Raw genomic sequence first — 24606 nt, forward strand, 5'->3', positions numbered from 1 at the left:
ATTTGAATTTTTGGATATGCTTTTACCAATCCAATATTAATGGCCTCTGAAAATCTCATGGTTGGAATACCTCATACCTCCTCTGTTGAAATCCAAATATCTTAGCAAGTAATAAATAATGAAATAATACTGTAGATTTCAATCGAAGATTTTTTTTTTAATGACTGGTCAATACAAAGGAAATAAAAGGTATGTAAATAGCAATACTTTCTTTTACCTATAACCTGAGAATTAAACCTGAAGATTGGAAAGGGCTTAACTCTAGGTAAAGAACACTAGATAAGAACTTTACATAATTCTCTTTTCCTACAGATAATCTGAAATAATGTAAGGTATAATTTTATGTTTTTCTGTGGTTTTGTCTTCTTAGCTGTTCTTTATTGTTCAGAGCAGGCCTCAACAAAATGATATAGCATTTAGGGAAAAAAATACAAATCAGTAACCCAACACTAGAAGCTATAATGGAGAAGATCTCCACGACAACCATATATTTTCCCTTTGTGCTCAGGTATGTTGGAACAAAGGACACCCAAACACTGCAGAAGACCAACATGCTGAAGGTGATATACTTGGCCTCATTGAAAACATCAGGCAAATTTCTCGCTAGAAAAGCCACCGTGAAGCTAACAAAGGCAAGGAAGCCCAGGTAGCCCAGGACACAGTAGAACATGAAGTTGGAACCTTCGTTACATTCCAGAACTATTTCTTCTGCCACTGAAGTCAAGTCAGCATCTGGGAATGGGGGAGAGGTTGTCAACCACACAGTGCATATCACAGCTTGAACAAAGGAGCAGCCCAACACGATGGACATGCCTAATCTTTTCCCCACCCATTTGGTCATCTTAGACCCAGGCTTAGTGGCCATGAATGCCAGAACCACAATGATGGTTTTGGCCAACACACAAGAAATGGCCATGCAGAAGATGATACCGAAGGCAGTTTGACGAAGGAGACAGGTCACCTTGCCTGGTTTTCCAAGGAATAACAAAGAACAAAGAAAAGACAACAGGAGAGCAACAAGGAGAGCATAGGTGAGATTCCGGTTGTTGGCTTTGACTATGGGAGTGTCCTGATGCTTAATAAAGATCCCAAGGATTCCAGCGGTGACCAAAGAAAAGAAAAGAGCAGAACTGGCCAAAACGATCCCCAAAGTTTCTTCGTACATCAAAAATGTTGTAAACTTTGGAAGACACAAATCCTGGTTCACATTTGTGTACTGATCTTCTGGACACTGAAAACAATAATCCATGTCTAGAAAATAAATTAGCAACTTTAAAATAACATTGAAAGAATCAAACTGAACACTACATGTTAAGAAAAAAGACCTTGTGTTTAACATGTGAAAATCAAATATACCAGTAGACTTCCAATAAACAGATATTTGAAAAAAAACATTTGTTCCAGAACACACTGCTTGTTATCATTGTTGAAATATATGCAATAAACTGAATGCTGGTCAATTTCCACTGATATACTCTATCCTCTATCAATTGGAAGCATTAATCTAGAGTATTATTCTAAATTTTTCATTGCTGTTCTGACTCACAGTTTGATTTAGGTATGTTCTCTAGGATAACATATGCAAGAACTCACCTACTTGGTTGGAAATCTTCCCATGTGGACACTGCAGACAATCATAGCAACAAAATGGCTTCCCTTCAATCTTGCTCTTACTATAACCTGAAAGACACTTGCTATTACACCAGGATAGAGGCTGGACCTGTTCATGAAGGAAAGGAGAGAATGCTTTGCCTCTGACAGATCTGTACTCGGTGATTACAAAGTGCTAAGGATAGTAATCCATACAACCATTCAGCACTATGAAGCATTAAAGAAGGATGATAGGGTTGGTAGTTAGGTATATTTGAAAGCTAGATAGACCATTATTACATTTCTTTTTTCTACAAAATGTACAATGTCTGCAATATCCTTGGCACATCCCTCCTTTGGCATGAAATGGGTGGCACTTACTGAACTGGAAAACATACTCTTTAATCTCAAGAAGCCAAGAAACCTCAACTTGCCTTCTCAAATACCCCCATCTCTCCAATAACACTTCTAACTTAGAAAACACCCAAAGCTTTACCTAGTGGAGTGACTTTGTAAGGGTCCCGAGTTTTGTCAGGAGAGCATTGGAGTATGGACATATTCTGCACCTGAATCGAATTACTCTGTGGGATCTCGGATCTAAGAAAACTCCAAGAATGGCAGAAAAATACCTGGCTGCAAGGCAAAATCTAACTGGCCCATACCTGGTTAAATCTCTCTGGCCATACAATATCATCCTTATCAATGGTGAACAATGCTTCTTGGGAACCCATGGGGTCCACCCCTCCAACTCTGACTCTCAGGAAAGATAGATTTGGGAATGTGATCCAATTCATGATATCCAGTCGAGTGTCCAATTCTCCATTTTGGTTGAAAGAAATTTTTTGTCCAGCACTATTATTGAATGAGACCCCTCTCATAAATTGGTTCAGCTACATTAGAATAGAAGCCAGGAAAATGATGAAAGAAAGAAAGAAAGAAAGAAAGAAAGAAAGAAAGAAAGAAAGAAAGAAAGAAAGAAAGAAAGAAAGAACAATAGATAGATAGGTAATAGAAAGATCAGGTAGACCAATGTGATAAGTTTCATTCCCCCTTTCAAAGATATCAATAATATTTTTCATAGTTTAAAGGAGGATACTAGGCAATACAGTAACAGCATTATTAAATACTTCATCTTGTAAATCATCATTATAATCATGCATGCTTCAGAGCACAAAGAGGTAATAAAGCAACTAAAATATATAATGAGCCTAAATACCAGGAAGAAAAAATACATAAAATAAAGATAATGTTTTGTACATTTGGAAACTATTGCAATAACATACTGGATGAGCTATTGATATAAGTTTTGGTCTTGATCAGGTTCCCTTTCAAAGTCAGAAATTCTTCAGTCAGAGAAGGTCTTCTATCAGAATGGGTGCCCTGAGTGGAAAACTCTGCAGACCTGGGAGATGATAGTCCTCATTTTATTTCAAGGATGGCAGATAGGTTATATACAGAAATAATTTGTCTTTTTTCTCCATGTATCAAAAGGGGGATTATGATGTGTAGAACAAATACTAGACCTGTTAATAAACTGGAGAAAACAATTGAAATCTGTGCTGCATAAAGTTATATGGAGTCCTTCAACTACTTACAGCAACAGAAATGTGTTAGAATGGTCATGATGAAAGCCCTCATTTTATCTTTAGCCTTCATATAGCTGTACTAATGACATCAATTACAGAAATAAAATCAGTCTTCATGGACTTCTTTTGAAACAAATTGTATCTGGAATAACTGCTGCAACCTGAGAAAATTCTTGAAAAGGTGAAGTTAAGGGAACCCCGAGAAAACCTAGATATTGTAAGGTCAAATAAAGAACATCTTTCCCCTAAAATGAAGGGCATAAAAATTGTCCACTCTTGTCCTAATGATTATGCAGATGTCATAATAATTTATAAAGACATTATTTTTACTACACTTAGAGGGAAGATGACCTTTAACAAAACTACATGCTTACATACATTCCACTGGGAAGAATGAACTTCATTTAGGTTTAGGATCAGGGTTGCAGATATTCTGAGCAGCCAGTAATAGGTTTGCTTAAGGGTTTACCTTCCAAAGCTTTTGATCCAGAAGTTTCACTTTGGCTTCATGCCCTTGAGCTCTGTATTCCACCATTGATGAATGGAAGTCATGCAAAGCATGTGCCATCACATAGATGGCATTGTAGATGCTGTAGCTGTGGCCAGTCATGTCCATTTCCAACACAGATGAAGGAAGACCTTCCAGTTTCTCCTTCCCAGTGCAGGGAACATCATTTTCTGCTTCCATGCCAGAGATGGTGAAGGAACATTCAAAGGCATTTTCCCAGAAGACCTTGAGAAAACTGTCCTCTTTTTCCAAGATAGGGTTCCTCATCTGAACAAATTGCCGGAATCCTACCACCTTCTCTGAGTGAATTGCAAAAGATAGAGCACCGTGGAGGAAGACTAGGTCAGTATTGCTTAGATGCGGAAGTGAGGTGAAGTCCATCTCAGCTGTCATAACCCAGACTTTACCCTTTCTCCATAATGGTACATCTTCAGATTTCAAATTGGTGGAAAGAAGTCTCAGAACCATAATTCCATAAATTTCACCATGAACTACTACTACATTGACATCACTTTTCATAACTACCATGTACATTTTAAGTCCCATTTCCACCAACTCAACAATACTATCGGAATAATCAATGATTGGAAATGTTTCAGTGAAGGCTGAGCAGATCCCGCTCTGGGCAAACAGGGGAACCACATTTTGTACAAACTTCTTACCATTCTCATTATTCACAGACAAGATGCCAATCCAGGTCCACTGGAAATGCAAAAGTAATTGAAAAATGCCTTTATATTGATGGTCCATATTCAGGAACATTTTCTGATATAAATCAATCTCTTTTTTTGTATAACTTTCTGTAATGGAACCATATGTAAACTTTAAAAAAAAGATGAAAGAAAAATACAGGGAAATTAGCAATAAAACAATGATTCTTTTAAAAGGTTGCATTTAGTGATATAATTTATCTTTTTAGGCTACAGTATGGATATTTAGGCTCAACACATATTTCATGTTTTGAATCTACCTGTACTTCACACATATATTCAGAATGGGCTATGTGGGGATCACTATATCATAATTCCAAATACTGAGTGACATCAGCAAAATTGTTGTACTAGAATTTCATAACAGTTTGTATTTCATGGAAGCTAGATATAATTTTCTATTTCAACCAGCAATACAAGAATTTGTGCTCCAGTACATCAGATGCTATTGATGCTAAATTCCCATTAAGTTTCATGTCATTTTTCCATCTGTCTCTATTGCCTCAATTGCTGTCAATTTCGATAATTTATTTTTGCACATTTCTCTCATTCCTTTCTCTTCCTTCATTATCGTTAAGGAGAAGAAGGAATTGCAAATTGAATGATTACCCCATAAAATACTTCTCCTGTTTTTATAGTGCTGAGAATGCTCATGTTTAATGATTTTTTTTCTCTTAAATAAGGCATTCATAGAGAATTAATCCTTGGGAAAGTATAGCACACTCATTAATCTTTTATGTCTTCTGAATAATAAAACTTCAGAAGAATTATGGCCCCGAGACTGGGGACATGAGTACGCCACAGTCAGACTCCCTTATGGTACACAGATTTCATCAGTTTTGTTAATAAAGATTTTTGAAATCATTTTGTAAGGTGTGCTATATTGAGGATTTGGAACAAATATAAACCAGTACTGTCTCCTAATGTACCTATGTGGTTGTCCACTCAAGAAGCTTTTTTAAGAAGAGAGATGGCAAGCAAATCAAGTTGATTGAGATTAAGATATGAAGACCTGTCGAATTTTGAGGAATTTAAACCCTAAATTTTAAACAAGGGAACATCTAGAATTGGAAGACCATAACTGTCACTGATTTAATTTTGTACAACTGTCAGAATGGTTGAATTTGGACAAGAAGGTATATAATTTTGTTAATGAAAACACACAGTTTGAAATGGAACTTTGTATATATGACGTCCATCTGATTAAGAAAATGTTTTAAATGTTGTTGTAATTGAATGTAGAAGATGAATATTTCAAAGATTGTATGATTAAATGGGCTAAGAATTTTGAATATAATATTATGCGTGAACAATGGGAGAATATGTGGACTAAAGGTTTGAAATTTACTTTGAATTATAATTTGAAAGAGATTTTTTATAAAATGATCTACCATTGGTATTTAACTCCTGATAAGTTGTAAAAATGTACAATGGGGTATCAAATGTTTGTTGGAACTGTTTACAGGATGAAGGAAATTTATATCATTTATGTTGGACTTGTGGAAAAGCCAAAAATTCGGGAATCAAATATGTATTATTATTCAAAAGGTTCTCAAAGAGGACTTACAACTGAAACCAGAGCTGTTTCTCTTGGGTCTGATGGATCAAACAGGTTCTGTTTTTACATATGATAAGAGCAGCAAGATTCTTATATGCTCAAAGATGGAAGGACTTACAAATTCCTTCAATGGAGGACTGGATGATTAAATTAATGGAACTCATGGAAATGGCCAGACATTCAGCACTGATAAAAGAAAATACCGTAAGTAGATTTGTTTCTACTTGGAAACCACTTTTGGACTAGGTTTGTTTCTACTTGGAAACCACTTTTGGACTATTTGTCTGTAACAGAAAAGTTTTGGTTTTGAGTTTTGATAGTTAAATGGTTTGATGTTAGAGAAATAAAGTTAGTAAAAGTTTAATTAAGAGTAAGAGATTAACTTTTTCATATGCTTTTATATCTGTGATGAAGGAGGCCAGAGGTAACTCGTCTTTTATATTCTTCTATCTATTCCTGCACTGTTTTAGTTTTTCTTGTTTCTTTCTAGATCTGTATTCTGCTTTATTTATGTGTTTTGTATTTTAATTATACTTTGAAAAATATTAATAAAGATCTAATCTTAAAAAATGTTTTGTTATGAATAATCTCTTTATTTCAAGAAGAACCCCTTCTTTCCTAGGCCATGAATGCTCCCATAAAAAGAAGGGAAAAGTGTATTGATGGTTATCTACTTAGTCTGGGCTCCATCAAAGCTTTTACCTGTGGCATCTTGTACATGGACAGGATGGTAGCCATGTGTAGACACACCTCAGAGGTAGGTCCTCCAACGACTGCTATTGGTCTGTGCTGCATATCACAGCTGTAGTTAGGGATGAACTGGCCCTTTGTAGAGAAAAGCTCCAGTGAGGCACGATACGTCCAACCTGTCATGAAGTAGGTATTATAGATCTGAAAACCAAGAGTGTGATTGGGTAAAAGTTGGATATTTCTATCGATCTCCTTGATGGCAAATTCTAAGGCCAAGATGTGCTGGTAGATCGGAGTCATGACCCTGGAATGGGAAATACATAGTCTATCTCCATGAATTTAGTTGAAAAGAAGCCATATTATATACTTCTTTACAAGTCACTGTGACAAAATAGAGTTGCAGCCGTTTTGATTTTAATTAGCAGTGTCATAAGCAAGGTTAGTCTTTGAAAAATACTAGGGAACATCACCCCTTTCAACTTCAGAAGTATATCAATATTCCAACCATTCCTTCAAAAGGTATTCCCCATGAGATTCATTCTACCCTAGTAATATCTTCCCATCATACAGTTTGGCTAAGCTTTTCCTCCTCCTTTTCCCATATTTGGTATTATATATATTTTCCCTAATACAGTTTCAATTTGTGTGGAATGCTTGATTATTTTCTCATAATTATCAGAAAATTTGAAAAAATGAACATTCTTTTTTCTTCAGGATATAGTCATCACATAACAATTATGGATTGTGATGGAGGAATATTAAAAGGAAGAGGAGGAGAAGATGATGATGATGATGGAAAAGGAGGAAGAGGGACAGGATGTAGATGGTGCCCTCCACCAAAGAAGATTTGATGCCAATCATTGGAAGTGAGGCTAATATGAATATGAAAAGACCTCCCAGTTCAAATTAATTTGGTTTCTGTGTGTAAAATCTTACACAGTGTCCTCAAAGAGCTCCTTAGAGGGACGTCTGGTGAAGTCTATCATTGTCTGGAAGAGATAGATCTGAGAGAGGATATTCACAACAATGAAGTCTCCTGACTGATGTTTCTTGTGAAGAAAAGGCAGAGGGTCACTGATGCTGCATTTAGCACTGCGAATCTTGCACACCACTTGAGGTAAAGGCACAATAACCAATACTGCAAATATCACCATCTTCATCAGAAGCATTTTCTCCTGTAAGCCAATTTCTCTGTCCCAAGATGCTCTTTTATTAAGTATAATTCAGCTTCAGATAATGGCTTAGCCATACCCCAGGAGTTAGAGGTGAAGTTGAAATAATTATATAGGGATTGATAATTGCAGTAGAAAAGTCAACAATTTCAAAATCAAAGTCATGGGAAACCTTGAAGAAGAAAACATGTTTTTGCCATCTCAGTAGTTATCACTTTCAGTATTCGCCAGTGTGGTGGCAAGGGATACAGATGCTTGTAATCGTTAAGAGCATCAGAATCCTAACTCTAATGAGAACTTCATAAACATTTCCTGCATTTGTAGGAAGACAGAAATGGAGTTCAAAAATAGTTTAATGTTTATTCAGGGAAGAGTTATATCAAGGGCCAAAGTGAAGTTAAAGGGCAGTTTTTACTCCAAAACCCATTTTGGAAGCCCTTCAGCCCCTTCTGAGAATAATTCTTTGTTAATGCCTGGAATCACATGGAAAGTATGAAAAAAGACCTAAAATATTTGAAGAGAGCTAAAAACAGGGAGAACCACTTCCTCCTCCTCCTCCTCCTCCTCCTCCTCCTCAACCTCCTCCCCCTCTAGATGGTCCTGCTAGTATTGTTGATTTCTTTTCTATGCTTTGAAGCTTCTCTGACTATCCACCATTCTCTACAGAAAAGAATCAAAAGGAGACAGCTAAATGATTGGGAGGGAAGCGCTCCCCAATTTTTATCTTTTGAATCTTGAAAACATAATGATTTGATCCAAATTCTCAAAGACAGGTTGACACAATTCAAGCCAACTATAGATGCAGTAGCTTATCTAGGTAATAACGTGGATTTACCTGTAAGTTACTGTGGCCAGGTCCTCTTGCACCAGGCAAAGTTGCAGTTGGGCACTAGCTGAGGCTGGGCCACTTTAGTCATGGTTTCTACCTGCTGCTCCGAACCAGGTGCCGTGAGTCCAGAAAGACACCCAAATTGCCCACCTGCTTTTTCACAGGCAGTGCCTGCCCATCCAAAGGCAACACTGCTATTGATGACACACCCCAATAATTTAGCCATTTCCCCCATGCAGATTCTTACAGCCTCCTGGTGCAGGGATAGAAGATTGACAGTTTCTCCCCTAGAGCCTGGTGATGGATAACTGGGAAACATCAGCATAATGGTGACACTGCACCCCAAACGATTGCATGATCTCCCCCAGAAGATTCCTATAGGTGTTAAAGAGCAGGGGAAAGAGGACCAATCACTGTGGCACCCTGGAAGTCAGGGCTACCAAATTCACTCCCCTTCTCCCACAACAACACTGCGACCATCCACTGAGGAAGAACAGGGACCGCTTTAAAACAGTATCTTCTATCCCTAGCCTTTGCAGCGGCCCAGGAAGATACCATAGTTAGAAGCCACCAGGAGGTCTAAAAGGACCAAGAATGGTGCACTATCTCCATTTGGGTCGTCACAAAGTCACCCAAGAAACTAACCAAAGCTGTCTTAATCATACGCCCAAGTCTGGACCCTCACTGAAATGAGTCCAGATAATCCATTTCTTTTAGGGAGCAGCATAGCTCATCTTCCAGCAGTCTCTTAATGTCTTATCTCCAAGAAGGGGAGTTTGGAGACTGGCTGATAGTTATCCAGGACCGCAGGATCCATAGACATTTTTTTCCAGAAGGAGACACATCACAGCCTCCTTCAGGGCTTCTGGCAGTTCCCCCTCATGTAGAGAGGCATTCACAGTCTCACAGATCCAACTGGTCACTTTTCCACTTGCTCTTCACAACAGCCAGGTTGATCAAGGTTCAAACCAGGTATGGTAGAGAAACATCCAAACAGAACCCTGACTAGTTACTACACACTCGCTACAAATTTGCTCCAACTTTGCTAGGAGTGACTTCACCACTTATCCCCTAGAACTATATGGAGGCCTGTCTTCCATATTTCCAGGCTAATTTCAGTATCAGATTATTGCTGAATACACACAAGATGGTTGTGGGACACAAACACAGTAACCTATCCCAACACTCTTGGCTGTACAACCATTCGTAATTCATCCATTTTCCAAAACAGAATGTGTCTCTGCATTTCCTCTTGCAATGTCTTGGGAGGAAGTTTCCTCCTCTTCCTTGTTGGAGGTATCATCAAATCAGCATGACTCATTAGCATGTGGTTGAGTTCATTTTAGGATGCAGATTCTCCATGTGCTTCTGGAGGAAGCTGTTTGTTTCCCTTCCCACATTCCTCACTTCCTCTTCCTCCTTCTCTACCATCTGGGAAGAAGCATGCTTTGCAGCTCTCTCCATCTTGGGCCATGCAATGGGCCTTGAATCAGGAGGTTCCCCCTTTTCCCCATGCAGCCTTCAGCAGCAATGAGTGCTGAGGGTCAATTCAGTTTAGGGAAAAGAAAGAAGAACAAGAATCATCATTTTTCTTCTGAATGGATGTAACTGGACCAAATAAATGAGTAAGACTCTTGTACTTACTTCTTAACCTACTTTGTCTAAGTGTGTAATTCTTTATGCTTGGGTGGGCTAAGCGTGTAAGATCAATAACCTATATTTCTCTAATGTGCTCATTAATGCTACTTTAGATCATATTCTTTTTCTGTATGCATCTTTCACTGTGTTAAGCTCTGCTCCCGTTCAGTGGTCCTAGCTGTCCACTAATGGCTCCCCCCCCCTCCTCCAGATGGTACTCTTAGTATTGTTGCTTTATTTTCTATGACTATCTTCAAGGTGTGTCCCCTATAAATGCTGGTAATACCCCTTGCCCATGTCATGAGTAAGGATGGCGAGCAGGGGACTCCCATCCAGACTGTTAAGCGCATGCGTAGCACTGAGGAATTGGTCAGCCATTCAAAGAGACACAGATCGGGACCACCTTAACCTTTGGGGTTTATATGTCTGGGTTTTTCCCACGCTTCTTCAGTTTGTTAGGATTCCTGTTATGTACTAGCAATAAACATTAGAGACCAGTTCCTTGTCTCAGCATGTTTCCTGGCTGTTAGGACATCCCCTCTTTGAAAGCAGACATGGAAGGATGATGAAAGGAGAGCACAGCAACCTTTAAACTCTCCAGCAAGAGAGTTGGGTCTTTTCTCCAACTCTGTGGGCTTTTCCCCCATGTGCCTAACCTGGAAACCATGTTTTTCTCCTATGTCCTCTTGACCTTCACTTCTTCCTGTCCTTTGCAGAATTTAAAATCACCCTTAAATGTCCTGATTATAAAACAGGGAGGAAAAAATGAGACTTTGGCAGACACTGTAACTGATGTGCTTCATTTTTTTAAAAAAAATATTTTTATTAGTTTTTAACAAACAATATCATATATCTTGGATTTATGTTAACTACATTAACATAAATCCAAGATATATACACAGAAAAGGAGAAAAAAGGAAAAAAAAATATAGAAAACACAAAAGAGATCTACTCCAATGAGAATAAAGGGATAGGTACCATCTATATGAACATTTGCCATGTATATAAAATACAGCAGATTATAGTCTATTGCTACCGAGATAAACCAAAAAATCCATCCAAGTCTGATAAAATTGTGGTTGCTGACTCTGATGTCTCATTAATGTAGCTTTGCCTGTGACTTTTTCTAATGTACCAACTGAAGAGGACTTGTTAATTCAGAACTCAATTGTTATGTATCTAGAGTTTTCCAGTCTTGCACAATTATTATTTTGGTTGCTATGGTTAAGTAAATAATAAGTTCTTTATTTTTAAGCTTATGGTTTGGTCCTGTTAATAAATGCAGTAAGCCTAGCTCTGGGGAGCATTCAATTCCTTGATTAGTGATAGTACTTATCTCCACAAAGATTTTACACCCAAAGGGTGTAATTTTATTGCATGACCACCACAAATGAAACAGTGACGTTTTTTTTAACAACCTCTCCAACATTTGGAAGAATAATTTTGATATATATGTGCTAATCTAAGTGGAGACAAGTATAATCTTCCACTGCATTTCTTGCACTGCAGCTGAAGTGAATCCACCTGGTTTCCATAATGTCTGCCCATTTGTCTCCTGTATGGGATTACCAAGATCAGTATCCGAAGCTCCCTTTAAACCATATGGTGGATCTCCTATTTCCGATTGCAAAAAATGACCTATAAATTTTTGAAATTATTCCTTTTGCTTGTTCTAAATAATAAAGTTTAAAATTCTCGAAATTGGTATAGGGTCTTGTTGCTGAAGTTCTAATATTTCTATTGCCCAAAAGAGATTGGAGTTAATACCAAAATAGCCATGGTAGCTTTTCACCTATTTGTTGCTCAATCTGATCTTGACTCCTGATTACTAGAAACATTTCTTAGTCTATAAAGACTATATTCTCTCAAAGATTTCATTTTAGCCAAACCATAATAATTATCCTGATCGATATATGCTATTAGAGGAGTGAAAGGGGAAGTATTCTTTATCAAAACTGTGTATTTACTCTTCCAAATCTGAAGCACTATTTTAGTGAAAACATTTTCAATCCCTTTTATTCTACAAAAATATTTTGGGTGAAAAAATATCGGTTTATAAACTTACCTGTGTTACATATGTTCTGTAGATGATACTGAAACTTCAGAAACACCCTGAGCATGGCTGATAGCAAAGGGAAATGATGACATGATTCAGCAGAATAACATGGCCATATGTTTCCACCCATAATTTGAATGGAAGTTTTTCTACTTATTGCATATTGTGGTATTGTACTGGAACTCAGTTCCTCAAGGAAGGAATGCAATTGCTGTGCTACAGAACCTGACCTGATAATTCATTTTCTTCAGTAATTGTTGTAGGTCACTTCAAGGCTTTCTCCAGCTTTTCCATTCTGCTTAGAATCCACCCATTATATTATTTCAGCCTTGTAATCAACCCTAATGCCATTTTTTAAATTTGACCTGCAGAGGCTTAGGGGCAAAATTGAAACAATGATTTGGAATTTAAATTTTTGGATATGCTTTTATGAATTAAATCTTAATGGCCTCGGACAATATCACAGTTGGAACATATGCCTCCTCTGTTGAAATTTCACTATGTAAGCAAGCAATAAATAATGAATTGTAGCATAGACTTCAGTCATGGATGTTTTGAGAAAATGATCAACACAAATGAAATTAAAGGTATGTAAACAAGGGTACTTTACCTTACCGATAAAATGAGAATTAAACCTGAAGATTAGAAAGAGCTTAATTCTAGATCAGTGATACTGGAATAGAACATTAAATTAAACATTAAATTAAACATTAAACATTATTTTTTAAAAAAATTTATCCCACCGTTATCGTTTTTATAAATTACTCAAGGCAAGGAACATACTTAATACTCCTTCCTCCTCCTATTTTCCCCACAACAACAAACCTGTGAGGTGGATTGGGCTGCGAGAGAGTGATTGGCCAAATGTCACCCAGCTGTCTTTCATGCCTAAGGCAGGACTACAACTCACAGTCTCCTGGTTTCTAGCCTGGTGCCTTAACCACATATAATTCTATCTTTTTCTGTGGTTTTGCCTTCTTAGCCATTCTTTGTTGTTTAGAGCAGGCCTCAACACAATGATGTAGCATTTAGGGAAAAAAATACAAATCAGTAACCCAACGCTGGAAGCTATAATGGAGAAGATCTCCATGGCAACCATATACTTTCCCTTTGTGCTCAGGTATGTTGGAACAAAGGACAACCAAACACTGCAGAAGACCAACATGCTGAAGGTGATAAATTTGGCTTCATTGAAAACATCAGGCAATTTTCTTGCTAGGAAAGCCACCATGAAACTGATAAAGGCAAGGAAGCCCATATAGCCCAAGACACAGTAGAACATAAAGGCAGATCCTTCATTACACTGCAGAAAGTTTTCTTCTGCCACTGAATTTGTCTCAATATCTGGGAATGGGGGAGAGGTTGTCAGCCATATAGTGCAAATAATTCCTTGGATTAAGGTGCAGCCCAACATAATGGACATGGTGAATCTTTTCCCCACCCATTTGGTCACCCAAGACCCAGGCTTAGTGGCCATGAAAGCCAGAACCACAATGATGGTTTTGGCCAACACACAAGAAATGGCCATGGAGAAGATGATACCAAAAGCAGTTTGACGAAGGAGACAGGTCACCTTGTCAGGTTTTCCAAGGAATAACAAAGAACAAAGAAAAGACAACAGGAGAGCAACAAGGAGAGCATAGGTGAGATTCCGGTTGTTGGCTTTGACTATGGGAGTGTCCTGATGCTTAATAAAGATCCCAAGGATTCCAACGGTGACCAAAGAAAAGAAAAGAGCAGAACTGGTCGAAACAATCCCCAAAGTTTCTTGATACATCAAAAATGTTGTAATCTTTGGAAGACACAAATCCTGGTTCACATTTGCGTACTGATCTTCTGGACACTGAAAACAATCATCCATGTCTAGAACATAAATTAGCAACTTACCAATGGCATTGAATGAATCAAAACTGAACACTACATGTTAAGAAAAAAGACTTTTTGTTTAACATGTCAAATTCAAATACATCACTAGACTTACAATAAAGTTATATTTTAAAAAAACCCTTTGCTCCAGAACACACTTCTTGTTATCCCTCTTGAAATCTATTTGATAAACTGAATGCTGGTCAATTTCTGATGTTTTACTACATCCATCTGTCAAGTGGAACCATTAATGTAGAGCATTATTCTGAAATCTCCACTGAAGCTCTAACTGTTTGATTTATACATGTTGTTGTTGTTTATTCGTTTAGTCGCTTCCGACTCTTCGTGACTTCACGGACCAGCCCACGCCAGAGCTTCCTGTCGGTCGTCAACACCCCCAGCTCCCCCAGGGACGAGTCCGTCACCTCTAGAATATCATCCATCCATCTTGCCCTTGGTCGGCCCCTCTTCCTTTTGCCTTCCACTCTCCCTAGCATCAGCATCTTCTCCAGGGTGTCCTGTCTTCTCATGATGTGGCCAAAGTATTTCAGTTTTGCCTTGAATATCATTCCCTCAAGTGAGCAGTCTGGCTTGATTTCCTGGAGGATGGACTGGTTGGATCTTCTTGCAGTCCAAGGCACTCTCAGAATTTTCCTCCAACACCACAGTTCAAAAGCATCGATCTTCCTTCGCTCAGCCTTCCTTATGGTCCAGCTCTCGCAACCATATGTTACTACAGGGAACACCATTGCTTTAACTATGCGGGCCTTTGTTGTCAGTGTGATGTCTCTGCTCTTAACTATTTTATCGAGATTGGTCATTGCTCTTCTTCCAAGGATTAAGCGTCTTCTGATTTCCTGACTGCAGTCAGCATCTGCAGTAATCTTTGCACCTAGGAATACAAAGTCTTTCACTGCTTCTACATTTTCTCCCTCTATTTGCCAGTTATCAATCAAGCTGGTTGCCATAATCTTGGTTTTTTTGAGGTTTAGCTGCAAACCAGCTTTTGCACTTTCTTCTTTCACCTTCATCATAAGGCTCCTCAGTTCCTCTTCACTTTCAGCCATCAAAGTGGTATCATCTGCATATCTGAGATTGTTAATGTTTCTTCCAGAGATTTTAACTCCAGCCTTGGATTCCTCAAGGCCAGCTTGTTGCATGATGTGTTCTGCATACAAGTTGAATAGGTAGGGTGAGAGTATACAGCCCTGCCGTACTCCTTTCCCAATCTTAAACCAGTCTGTTGTTCCGTGGTCTGTTCTTACTGTTGCTACTTGGTTGTTATACAGATTCTTCAGGAGGCATACAAGATGACTTGGTATCCCCATACCACTAAGAACTTGCCACAATTTGTTATGGTCCACACAGTCAAAGGCTTTAGAATAGTCAATAAAACAGAAATAGATGTTTTTCTGAAACTCCCTGGCTTTTTCCATTATCCAGCGGATATTGGCAATTTGGTCTCTAGTTCCTCTGCCTTTTCTAAACCCAGCTTGTACGTCTGGCAATTCTCGCTCCATGAACTGCTGAAGTCTACCTTGCAGGATCTTGAGCATTACCTTACTGGCATGTGAAATGAGTGCCACTGTTCGATAGTTTGAACATTCTTTAGTGTTTCCCTTTTTTGGTATGGGGATATAAGTTGATTTTTTCCAGTCTGATGGCCATTCTTGTGTTTTCCAAATTTGCTGGCATATAGCATGCATTACCTTGACAGCATCATCTTGCAAGATTTTGAACAGTTCAGCTGGGATGCCGTCGTCTCCTGTTGCCTTGTTATTAGCAATGCTTCTTAAGGCCCACTCAACCTCACTCTTCAGGATGTCTGGCTCTAGCTCACCGACCACACTGTCAAAGCTATCCCCGATATTGTTATCCTTCCTATACAGGTTTTCTGTATATTCTTGCCACCTTTTCTTGATCTCTTCTTCTTCTGTTAGGTCCTTGCCATCTTTGTTTTTGATCATACCCATTTTTGCCTGGAATTTACCTCCAATGTTTCTAATTTTCTGGAAGAGGTCTCTTGTCCTTCCTATTCTATTGTCTTCTTCCACTTCCGCGCATTGCTTGTTTAAAAATAATTCCTTATCTCTTCTGGCTAACCTCTGGAATTTTGCATTTAATTGGGCATATCTCCCCCTATCACTGTTGCCTTTTGCTTTCCTTCTTTCTTGGGCTACTTCTAGTGTCTCAGCAGACAGCCATTTTGCCTTCTTGGTTTTCTCTTTCTTTGGGATGTATTTTGTTGCCGCCTCCTGAACAATGCTGCCAACTTCTGTCCAGAGTTCTTCCGGGACCCTATCTACTAAGTCCAGTCCCTTAAATCTATTCTTCACCTCCACTGCATATTCCTTAGGAATATTAGTGAGCTCATATCTAGCTGATCTGTGGGTCTTCCCTAATCTCTTTAGTCTGATCCTAAATTGTGCAAGAAGAAGTTCGTGATCTGAACTACAGTCAGCTCCAGGCCTTGTTTTTACCGACTGTACAGATGTCCGCCACCTTTGGCTGCAAAGGATGTAATCAATCTGATTTCGGTGTTGTCCATCTGGTGAAGTCCATGTATAAAGCCGTCTCTTAGGTTGTTGGAAGAGAGTGTTTGTTATGCAGAGTGAATTGTCTTGGCAAAATTCTATCAGCCTGTGTCCTGCTTCGTTTTGTTCTCCCAGGCCATAGTTACCTGTAATTCGAGGTGTCATTTGACTGCCCACCTTAGCATTCCAGTCTCCTGTGATGAAAATAACATCTCTTTTAGGCGTGTTGTCCAGTAGGTGCTGCAGATCCTCATAGAACTGCTCTACTTCAGCTTCTTCAGCATTTGTGGTTGGGGCGTATATTTGGATCACTGTGATGTTAGATGGCTTGCCCTGAATTCGAATTGAGATCATTCTATCATTTTTTGGGTTGTATCCAAGCACTGCTTTAGCCACTTTACTATTAATTATGAAGGCTACTCCATTTATACATAGTTTCTCACATAATATATGCAAAAGCTCACCTTCTTGATTGGAAATTTTCCCATGTGGACATCGTAGACAATCATAGCAACAGAATGGTTTCCCTTCTATCTTGCTCCTTGTATAACCTGATTGGCACTTGCTATTACACAAGGATAGAGGTTGGACCTGTTGATGAAAGAAGGAGATAATGGTTTGCCTTTAACAAATCTGTACTTAGTGGTTGCACAGCACTAAGGAGTGTCATAATGAATTGTTTCTCTGTGATCGTATGTGGTTAGCTTTTTTTGTTTAGTTTAATCCCAAGTGAGAAGGATGATTTTCGTTGGAGAAAATGATCAGCCATATGACCGTTCAGCACTACGGAGCATTAAATAAGGATTGTAAGGTGGGTAGGTAGGTATGTTTGAAAGCTAGAAAGACTATTATTACCTTTGGTTTTTCTACAAAATCCAAAATGTTTGCAATATCCTTGGCACATCCTTCCTTTTGCATTTCTGTGTGTCTCTTACAGAATGGGGAAACATACTCCTTTATGTCTATATGCCAAGAAACCTCAGCTCTCCTTCTTAAATACCCCCATATCTCCATTCACACATCTAACTTAGTAGTCACCCAAGGGTTCACCAGGTGGAGTGACTTTGTAAAGCTCCCCAGATTTGTCTGGAGAGCATTTAGGAATCTTGTAGTATTTGAAATATTCTGCACCTTGAGGACTGATATACCATTTAAACAATGGCAGAAAGATATTTCCAAAGTTTTGTGCAAGGTACAAAATCCAAAAAGTAAGTACAAACTGTTACAAGATGCTAAAGAAAGAGGAGGTTTAGGTTTACCAGATTTGAAATTGTACTTTGCAGCTTGTTTCTTAGCATGGATGAAAGAATGCATGACTTTGGGAAACAGAATAATATTGGAATCAGAAGGGCATGATTTGAGTTTTGGATGGCATGGCTATTTATGGTATGATAAAGTTAATGTTAGTGTAGATTTTAAGATTCATTTTATTACATGTGGCACATTGAGGTTATGGAATAGATGTAAAGCTAGGTTGTCTCCAAATCTTCCTTCATGGCTGTCATCACAAGGAGCATTTTATGGAAAAGAAATGATAACTAAACATAAATGGTTAACTTGTGGTGACATATTGGTTTTTTCACAGAGGGATTTAAAGTTAAAATCAAGAGAATATTTAATAGCTGAATGGTACACATGCCAATGGTTTCCATATATTCACTTACTATAAAGATTTAAAGCAGATAAAAGGATTTTTTTTATTTTGAATACGGTAAAACTGAGTTTGAAGTTGAACTCTGTACAAATGATGAACATGTTATCACTAAGTTGTATCAACTTTTTTGGGAAATTAGAAACAGAAGATGAACACATTAAAGATTGTATGATAAAATGGGCTAAACACTTTGGGGTTTTGTAGGTATTTGTCACCAGATAAATTGTCTAAAAGGTACAAAGGATCTTCAAATGTATGTTGGAAGTGTGAACAACAAGAGGGGACTTATCATCTCTGGTGGACATGCAAAAAATAATACTCAGTTGAAACTGGAGACTTTTCTTTTGGGACTTATGGACAGTTAGAACGAACTCATGGAACTTTGCTTTTGTATATGGTAAGAGCAGAAAAAAACTCAAGGATTTTTTTTTTTTTTACTTGGTAACAGCAGCAACAATTTATATGCCCCAAAGGTGGAAGGATTCAACCTTATCTACAATGGAACAATGGATGGGGAAGTTGATGGAGTTGGCTGAGATGGTGAAATTGACAGCTTTGATCAGAGAAAAGACATTGACTAATTTTAATGTTACCTGGAAACCTCTTTTGGATTTTGTGAGTGAAACAAAAATAAAATAAAATAAAGATATATGGATCTGACCTATAGAAATAACAATGGATAATAGAATTAACAAAAGCTATGTTGTAAGATTAGAGCAAGAGTTTAATGGAAATGTATATTTATATCTGTAGCAAAGACAGTCAGAAGTCATTCTTTTTCGGTATTTTCTTTCCTTCTTTTCCTTTTCTTTTTCTGCACTTTTGACTTTGTTCTTTTTTCTAATTTGATTTCCTACTTTACTTTTTTCATTTCTTGTTACCTACTATCATTTTATCTCAAAATTTTAATAAAGTTTAATTTACAAAATTCTGTACCTGAACATAATTGCTGTGTGTGATGTTGGATGCTCTGCTTTCTGACAAATCTGTACTTAGTGGTTGCAGAGCACTAAGGATTGTCATCATGCTTTGCTTCTCTGCCTTCATATGTGGTTAGCTTTTGTTTTAGTTTAATCACAAGAGAGAAGAATGATTTCAGTTGGAGAAATTGCTGAGGCATACAAACAGCAGTATTAGACAATGATTATAAGGTAGGTATGTAGGTAGGTAGATCAGTAGATAGGTATGAAAGCAAACTAGACCATTATTACCTTTGTTTTTTCTACAAAATCCAACTTGTTTGCAATATCCTTGGCCCATCTGTACTTTTGGACATCTGGGTAGCTCTTACTGAATGGGAAACATACATTTTTATGTCAAGATGCCAAGAAACATCAGCTGTCCTTCTCAAATACCTCCATCCCTCCATTCACACATCTAACTTAGAAAATAGGCAAAAGATCACCCGCTGGAGTGACTATGTAACAGTCTCCAGTTTTGTCAGGATAGATTTACGAATCTTGGAGAATTTGAAATATTCTGTAGCTGAATCAAATTACTGTTTGGGATTTTGGATCTAAGAAAATGCCAAGAATGGCAGAAATATATTTGGCTTCAAGGCAAAATGGAGCTGGCCCATACCTGGTTAAACCTCTCTGGCCATACAATATCATCCTCTTCAATGGTGAACAATGCTTCTTCGGAATCCATGGGGTCCACCCCTCCAACTCTGACTCTCAGAAAAGATAGATTTGGGAATGTGATCCAATTCATAATATCCAAACCAGTCTCAAATTCTCCATTTTGGCTGAAAGAAATTTTTTGTCCAGCACTATTATTGAATGAGACCCCTCTCATAATTTGGTTGAGCTACATTGGAAAAGAAGCCAGGAGAAGAGATATATACTATATATCAGGTAGCCCAAGGTGATAAGATTCATTCCCCCTTTCAAAGATATCAGTAGTATTTTTTTCAAACTTGAAGGGAGGATAGTAGGCAATCTAATCACAGCATTATTAAATACTTCATCTTGCAAACCATCATTATAATGATGCATCATGTAGAGCAGAAAGAGACAATGAATAACTAAAATGTGTAACAGACCCAAATACCAGGAAGAATAAAATTGAAATTAAAAGAGAAATCATTTTTCTACATTTGGAAACTATTGAAATAACTGCCTAGATAAAGAATTGATATACTGTAAGTTTTGGGGTTGATCAATACCTCAACTTCCCTTTCAGGGTCAGAAATTCTTCTGTCAGAGAAGGTTTTCTATCAGAATGGCTGTCCTGAGATGAAACCTCTGCAGACCTAGCAGATGATAGTCCTCGTTTTATTTCAAGGATGGAAAGGGCAGATAGATAATCCACAGAAAGAATTTGTACTTTTTCCTCCATGTATCAAAAGGAGGATTCTGAACTCTGTGCTGTAGAAAACACCAAGTTATATGGAGTCCTTCAATAACTTATGGCAATGGAAACTTATTAAAATGCTAACAAGAAGATCCTTCCTTTTATATTCTGTATGTACAGTATGTATGTATGTATGCATGCATGCATGCATGCATGCAGGACATCCATTACAGATATAAAACCAGTCTTCATGGCCTTTCTTTGAAACAAATTGGATCTGAAATAAATTCTGAAACCTGAGAAAGTGTGGAAGTGTGGAAGTTCAAGGAAACCTATAGAAATTCTTGAAATTGTAAGGCAAAATAAAGAATACCATTAACATACAAGGAAGGGCATAACAAACTATACCCTTTTGTCCTAATGAATATGCAGATATCATAATAATGTATAAAATACATTATTTGGACTACAGCTAGAGAGAAGATGACATTTAGCAAAACTAGATTCTTAGATAAATCTCCCTTGGAAAAATGAATTCAGTTTAGGTTGAGGGTTGAGGGTTGCAGATTTTGCGAACAGCCAGGAATTGGTTTGCTCAAGGGTTTACCTTCCACAGCTTTTGATCCAGAAGCTTCACTTTGTCTTCATGCCCTCTAGCTCTATATTCTATTACTGATGAATGGAAGTCATGCAAAGCATGTGCCACCACATACATGGCATTGTAGATGTTGTAGCTGTGGCCAGTCATGTCCATTTCAAACACAGATGCAGGAAGAGCTTCCAGTTTCTCCTTTCCTGTGCAGGGAACATCATTTTCCTCTTCCATTCCAGAGATGGAGAAGGAACATTCAAAGGCATTTTCCCAGAAGACCTTGAGAAAACTATCTTCCTTTTCCAAGATAGGGTTCTTCATCTGAACAAACTTCTGGAATCCGAACACCTTCTCTGAGTGAATTGCAAAAGATAGAGCACCGTGGAGGAAGACTAGGTCACCATTTCTTAGAAAGGGAAGTGACATAAAATCCATCTCAGCTGTCATAACCCAGACTTTACCTTTTCTCCATAATGGTACATCTTCCGATTTCAAATTGGTGGAAAGAAGTCTCAGAAGTATAATTCCATAAATTTCACCATGAACAACTATGACATTAACAGCGCTTTTCATAACTACCATGTACATTTCAAGTCCCACTTCCACCAACTCAGCAATGCTACTTGAGTAATCAATGGCTGGAAATGTTTCAATGAAGGCTGAGCAGATCCCTCTTTGGGCAAATATGGGAATCACATTTTGTAGAAACTTCTCACCACTGTCATCTTTCGCGGACAAGATCCCAATCCATGTCCATTTGAATTGCAGGAGTAATAGAAAAATTGCCTTATATTGAAGGTCCATATTTGGAAACATTTGTTGATCTAAAATAGCCTCTTCTTTTGTACTACTTTCGGTAGTGGGACCATACATTAACTTAAAAAAAAAAAAGAAAAATACCGGCAAATAGGCAACAAGACACTTCTCTTCCTCTTCTTCTTCTTCTTTATCTAAATTACTTACCCTTCTAAGCTACATCATAGATATTAAGGCTCACACATATTTCATATTTGAAGCCACCTATTCTTAACAAACATATTCAGATCCTGCTACGTGGAGATGGTTAAGTTATTATTCCCGAGTCTGAGCGGCATCAGCAAACTTGATCAAAGACACGTGGTTGCACCAAAATTTCCTAACGGTTTGTATTTCATGGAAATGAGACTTAGAGTGTTTTATTCCTGAAACAATGCTTATAACATGTTGCTGCTTGGTTTTCTAATTTTATATTGCAAGAGACAATACAAGAATTTCCCAGATGCTATTGATGTGAAATTCCCATTTAGTTGAAACTCATTTCTGCATCTCCAATTCCCTCAGTTGTGGTCATTTTCTGTAACTTATTTTTCTCCAATTCCTCCCTCATTTCTATCCTTTCCTTTAATACAATTAAGGGGTTTGGAAATCATAAATTGGTAGATTGGCCATTAAAACACTTTTTCTTGGTTTATACTTCGGAGAATGCTCTATATTTTTAGTCATTTTTTTCTCTTAAATAAGGCATACACTAAGAATTAATCCTTGGGAAGGTATAGCACACTCATTAAATTTTAGGTCTTTCAAAGAATTACATGTCAGAAGAATTTGGTCCACAAGTCTGGAGACATTAGGATGCCAAAGCAGCATTCCCTTGTAGTCCACAGAGGTCATCTGTTTTGTTAAGAATAATTTCCTTATTTCCAGAAGAATCCCTTCCTTCCTATGCCATAAATGCTCCCATAAAAACAAGGTAAGAGTGCATGGATGATTATCTACTTAGTCTGGGCCCCATCAAAGCTCATACCTGTGGCATCTTGTACATGGACAGGATGGTAGCCATGTGTAGACACACATCAGAGGTAGGTCCTCCAACGACTGCTATTGGTCTGTGCTGCATATCACAGCTGTAGTTAGGGATGAACTGGCCCTTTGTAGAGAAAAGTTCCAGTGAGGCACGATATGTCCAACTTGTTCTGAAATAGGTATTATAGATCTGAAAGCCGAGGGTGTGATTGGGTAAAAGTTGGATATTTCTGTTGATCTCCTTGATGGCAAATTCTAAGGCTAAGATGTGCTGGTAGATTGGAGTCATGACCCTGGAATGGGAAATACATACTCTTATCACCAGACATTCAGTTGAAAAGAAGCCACATCAGATACATCTTTACAAATGAGTGTGATAAAATAGCATTACAACCATTTTGTTATTAATGAGCAGTGTCATAAGTAAGGTTTTCATAGACTTTGAAAAATACTGGTTATGAAAATGATTTTTGCCCCAACAATGTTCTAGTATTCATCCCACTGGGTCAGCATTTCTCAACCTTTTGACCCTAGAGGAACACTTGAAATATTTTTCAGGCCTCTGGGAACTCCTACGCATTCAGGCTCAAATATAGGCCAGAAGTTACAAAATTATTATATTCGTTTCATGGATAGGCCTGTATACAGTATATGGGTTAACAGTGCTCTTAAACTAAAAATAAAGAATGAAACTTACCTCTTTATTGTGAAGTTGGCCAAATTTGAAACAATGTTTTAAATAAATTGTGATCACCCATGGAACTCCTAGTGACTTCTCATGGAACCCTGGGTTTCCATGGAACCCTGGTTGAGAAACCCTGCTCTGGGTAATAATTTCAGAAACTGAAGTCACTTATTGTTGATTTTCAGTAGGGCACTGATGCATTTTGGAGGATAAAAGACACTCAATTTTCTTTAAAACCTCCAAAACACATTCCAGTGTTGATAGTAATTTGGGAGTTTGAGATAATATGGATGGCTCTATAGCAAATAGGGAAACAGAAGGTTTAGTTCAATAGACTAACAGTGCACAGGTTTAGACAATCCAAATTCATCTTGAAATAACTTGGGTTCTTTAAACACTGGATTGGGAATAGTGTGATCTAACATATTGGTACCTATTTGCCAATAGATTAAAAAAAAATCTTGCATTTTTCAAACAGGCATTTTCCCAAACCATAGATTTATTACCTGATAAAGATCAAACTTACACTTCCATCCCAGTATTTTCTAAATGGAACTTGCAACTAGAGACAAGTAGAAATATAGACAAAAATTGACCTCCAAAAAGGAGCATTACTTCTTCCATCATGTCAGAGACGGCATTTAAGTTAATCTGATCATTAAAGAAGAAAAGCTTTAAGATTCTACTTAATAAATTGGTTATTATACTGATGTCATGTTCTGTACCATGAATTGAGTTTGCAAAAACTAACATTTTTTTTAATGTTGGAATGAAGGCAAAGTGAAAAATTCTCATGACAACTTTGAAAAAGAAATTCTCAATTTAAAAAAGGTAAATGTTTCAGACTTCAGCAATGGATTA

At 37.7% G+C, this 24606-nt stretch overlaps 2 protein-coding genes across 2 annotated transcripts; both read right to left on the reverse strand.

The window, feature by feature from the left end:
* Positions 1-340: 340 nt before the first annotated feature.
* On the reverse strand, positions 341-7796 carry LOC134496898 (vomeronasal type-2 receptor 26-like). Its single transcript, XM_063302613.1, has 6 exons — positions 7579-7796; positions 6655-6946; positions 4347-4386; positions 3646-3983; positions 1594-1720; positions 341-1251 (listed from the first exon to the last, which is right to left on the reverse strand). The coding sequence occupies exons 1-6, from the start codon at positions 7794-7796 to the stop codon at positions 341-343; spliced, it is 1926 nt and encodes a 641-aa protein (XP_063158683.1).
* A 5493-nt stretch (positions 7797-13289) lies between these two features.
* On the reverse strand, positions 13290-21512 carry LOC134496899 (vomeronasal type-2 receptor 26-like). The gene is made up of 3 exons (XM_063302614.1): positions 21294-21512; positions 17202-17328; positions 13290-14200 (listed from the first exon to the last, which is right to left on the reverse strand). The coding sequence occupies exons 1-3, from the start codon at positions 21510-21512 to the stop codon at positions 13290-13292; spliced, it is 1257 nt and encodes a 418-aa protein (XP_063158684.1).
* Positions 21513-24606: the final 3094 nt, after the last annotated feature.

The sequence above is a fragment of the Candoia aspera genome, chromosome 4 (genome assembly GCF_035149785.1).
Source record: "Candoia aspera isolate rCanAsp1 chromosome 4, rCanAsp1.hap2, whole genome shotgun sequence".
Taxonomy (NCBI): domain Eukaryota; kingdom Metazoa; phylum Chordata; class Lepidosauria; order Squamata; family Boidae; genus Candoia; species Candoia aspera.

What these genes read in the sequence shown, in the direction of transcription:
- LOC134496898 (XM_063302613.1), bottom strand. Translation starts at nt 7,796, where the DNA reads ATGGTGATATTTGCAGTATTGGTTATTGTGCCTTTACCTCAAGTGGTG. An exon ending in TGGATCAAAAGCTTTGGAAG is followed by an intron (nt 1,721 to 3,645) that starts GTAAACCCTTAA and finishes CTTCATGAACAG; the next exon opens with GTCCAGCCTCTATCCTGGTG. An exon ending in GAAGATTTCCAACCAAGTAG is followed by an intron (nt 1,252 to 1,593) that starts GTGAGTTCTTGC and finishes TTTATTTTCTAG; the next exon opens with ACATGGATTATTGTTTTCAG.
- LOC134496899 (XM_063302614.1), bottom strand. Translation starts at nt 21,512, where the DNA reads ATGGAAGAGGAAAATGATGTTCCCTGCACAGGAAAGGAGAAACTGGAA. An exon ending in TGGATCAAAAGCTGTGGAAG is followed by an intron (nt 17,329 to 21,293) that starts GTAAACCCTTGA and finishes TTTCATCAACAG; the next exon opens with GTCCAACCTCTATCCTTGTG. An exon ending in GAAAATTTCCAATCAAGAAG is followed by an intron (nt 14,201 to 17,201) that starts GTGAGCTTTTGC and finishes TTTATGTTCTAG; the next exon opens with ACATGGATGATTGTTTTCAG.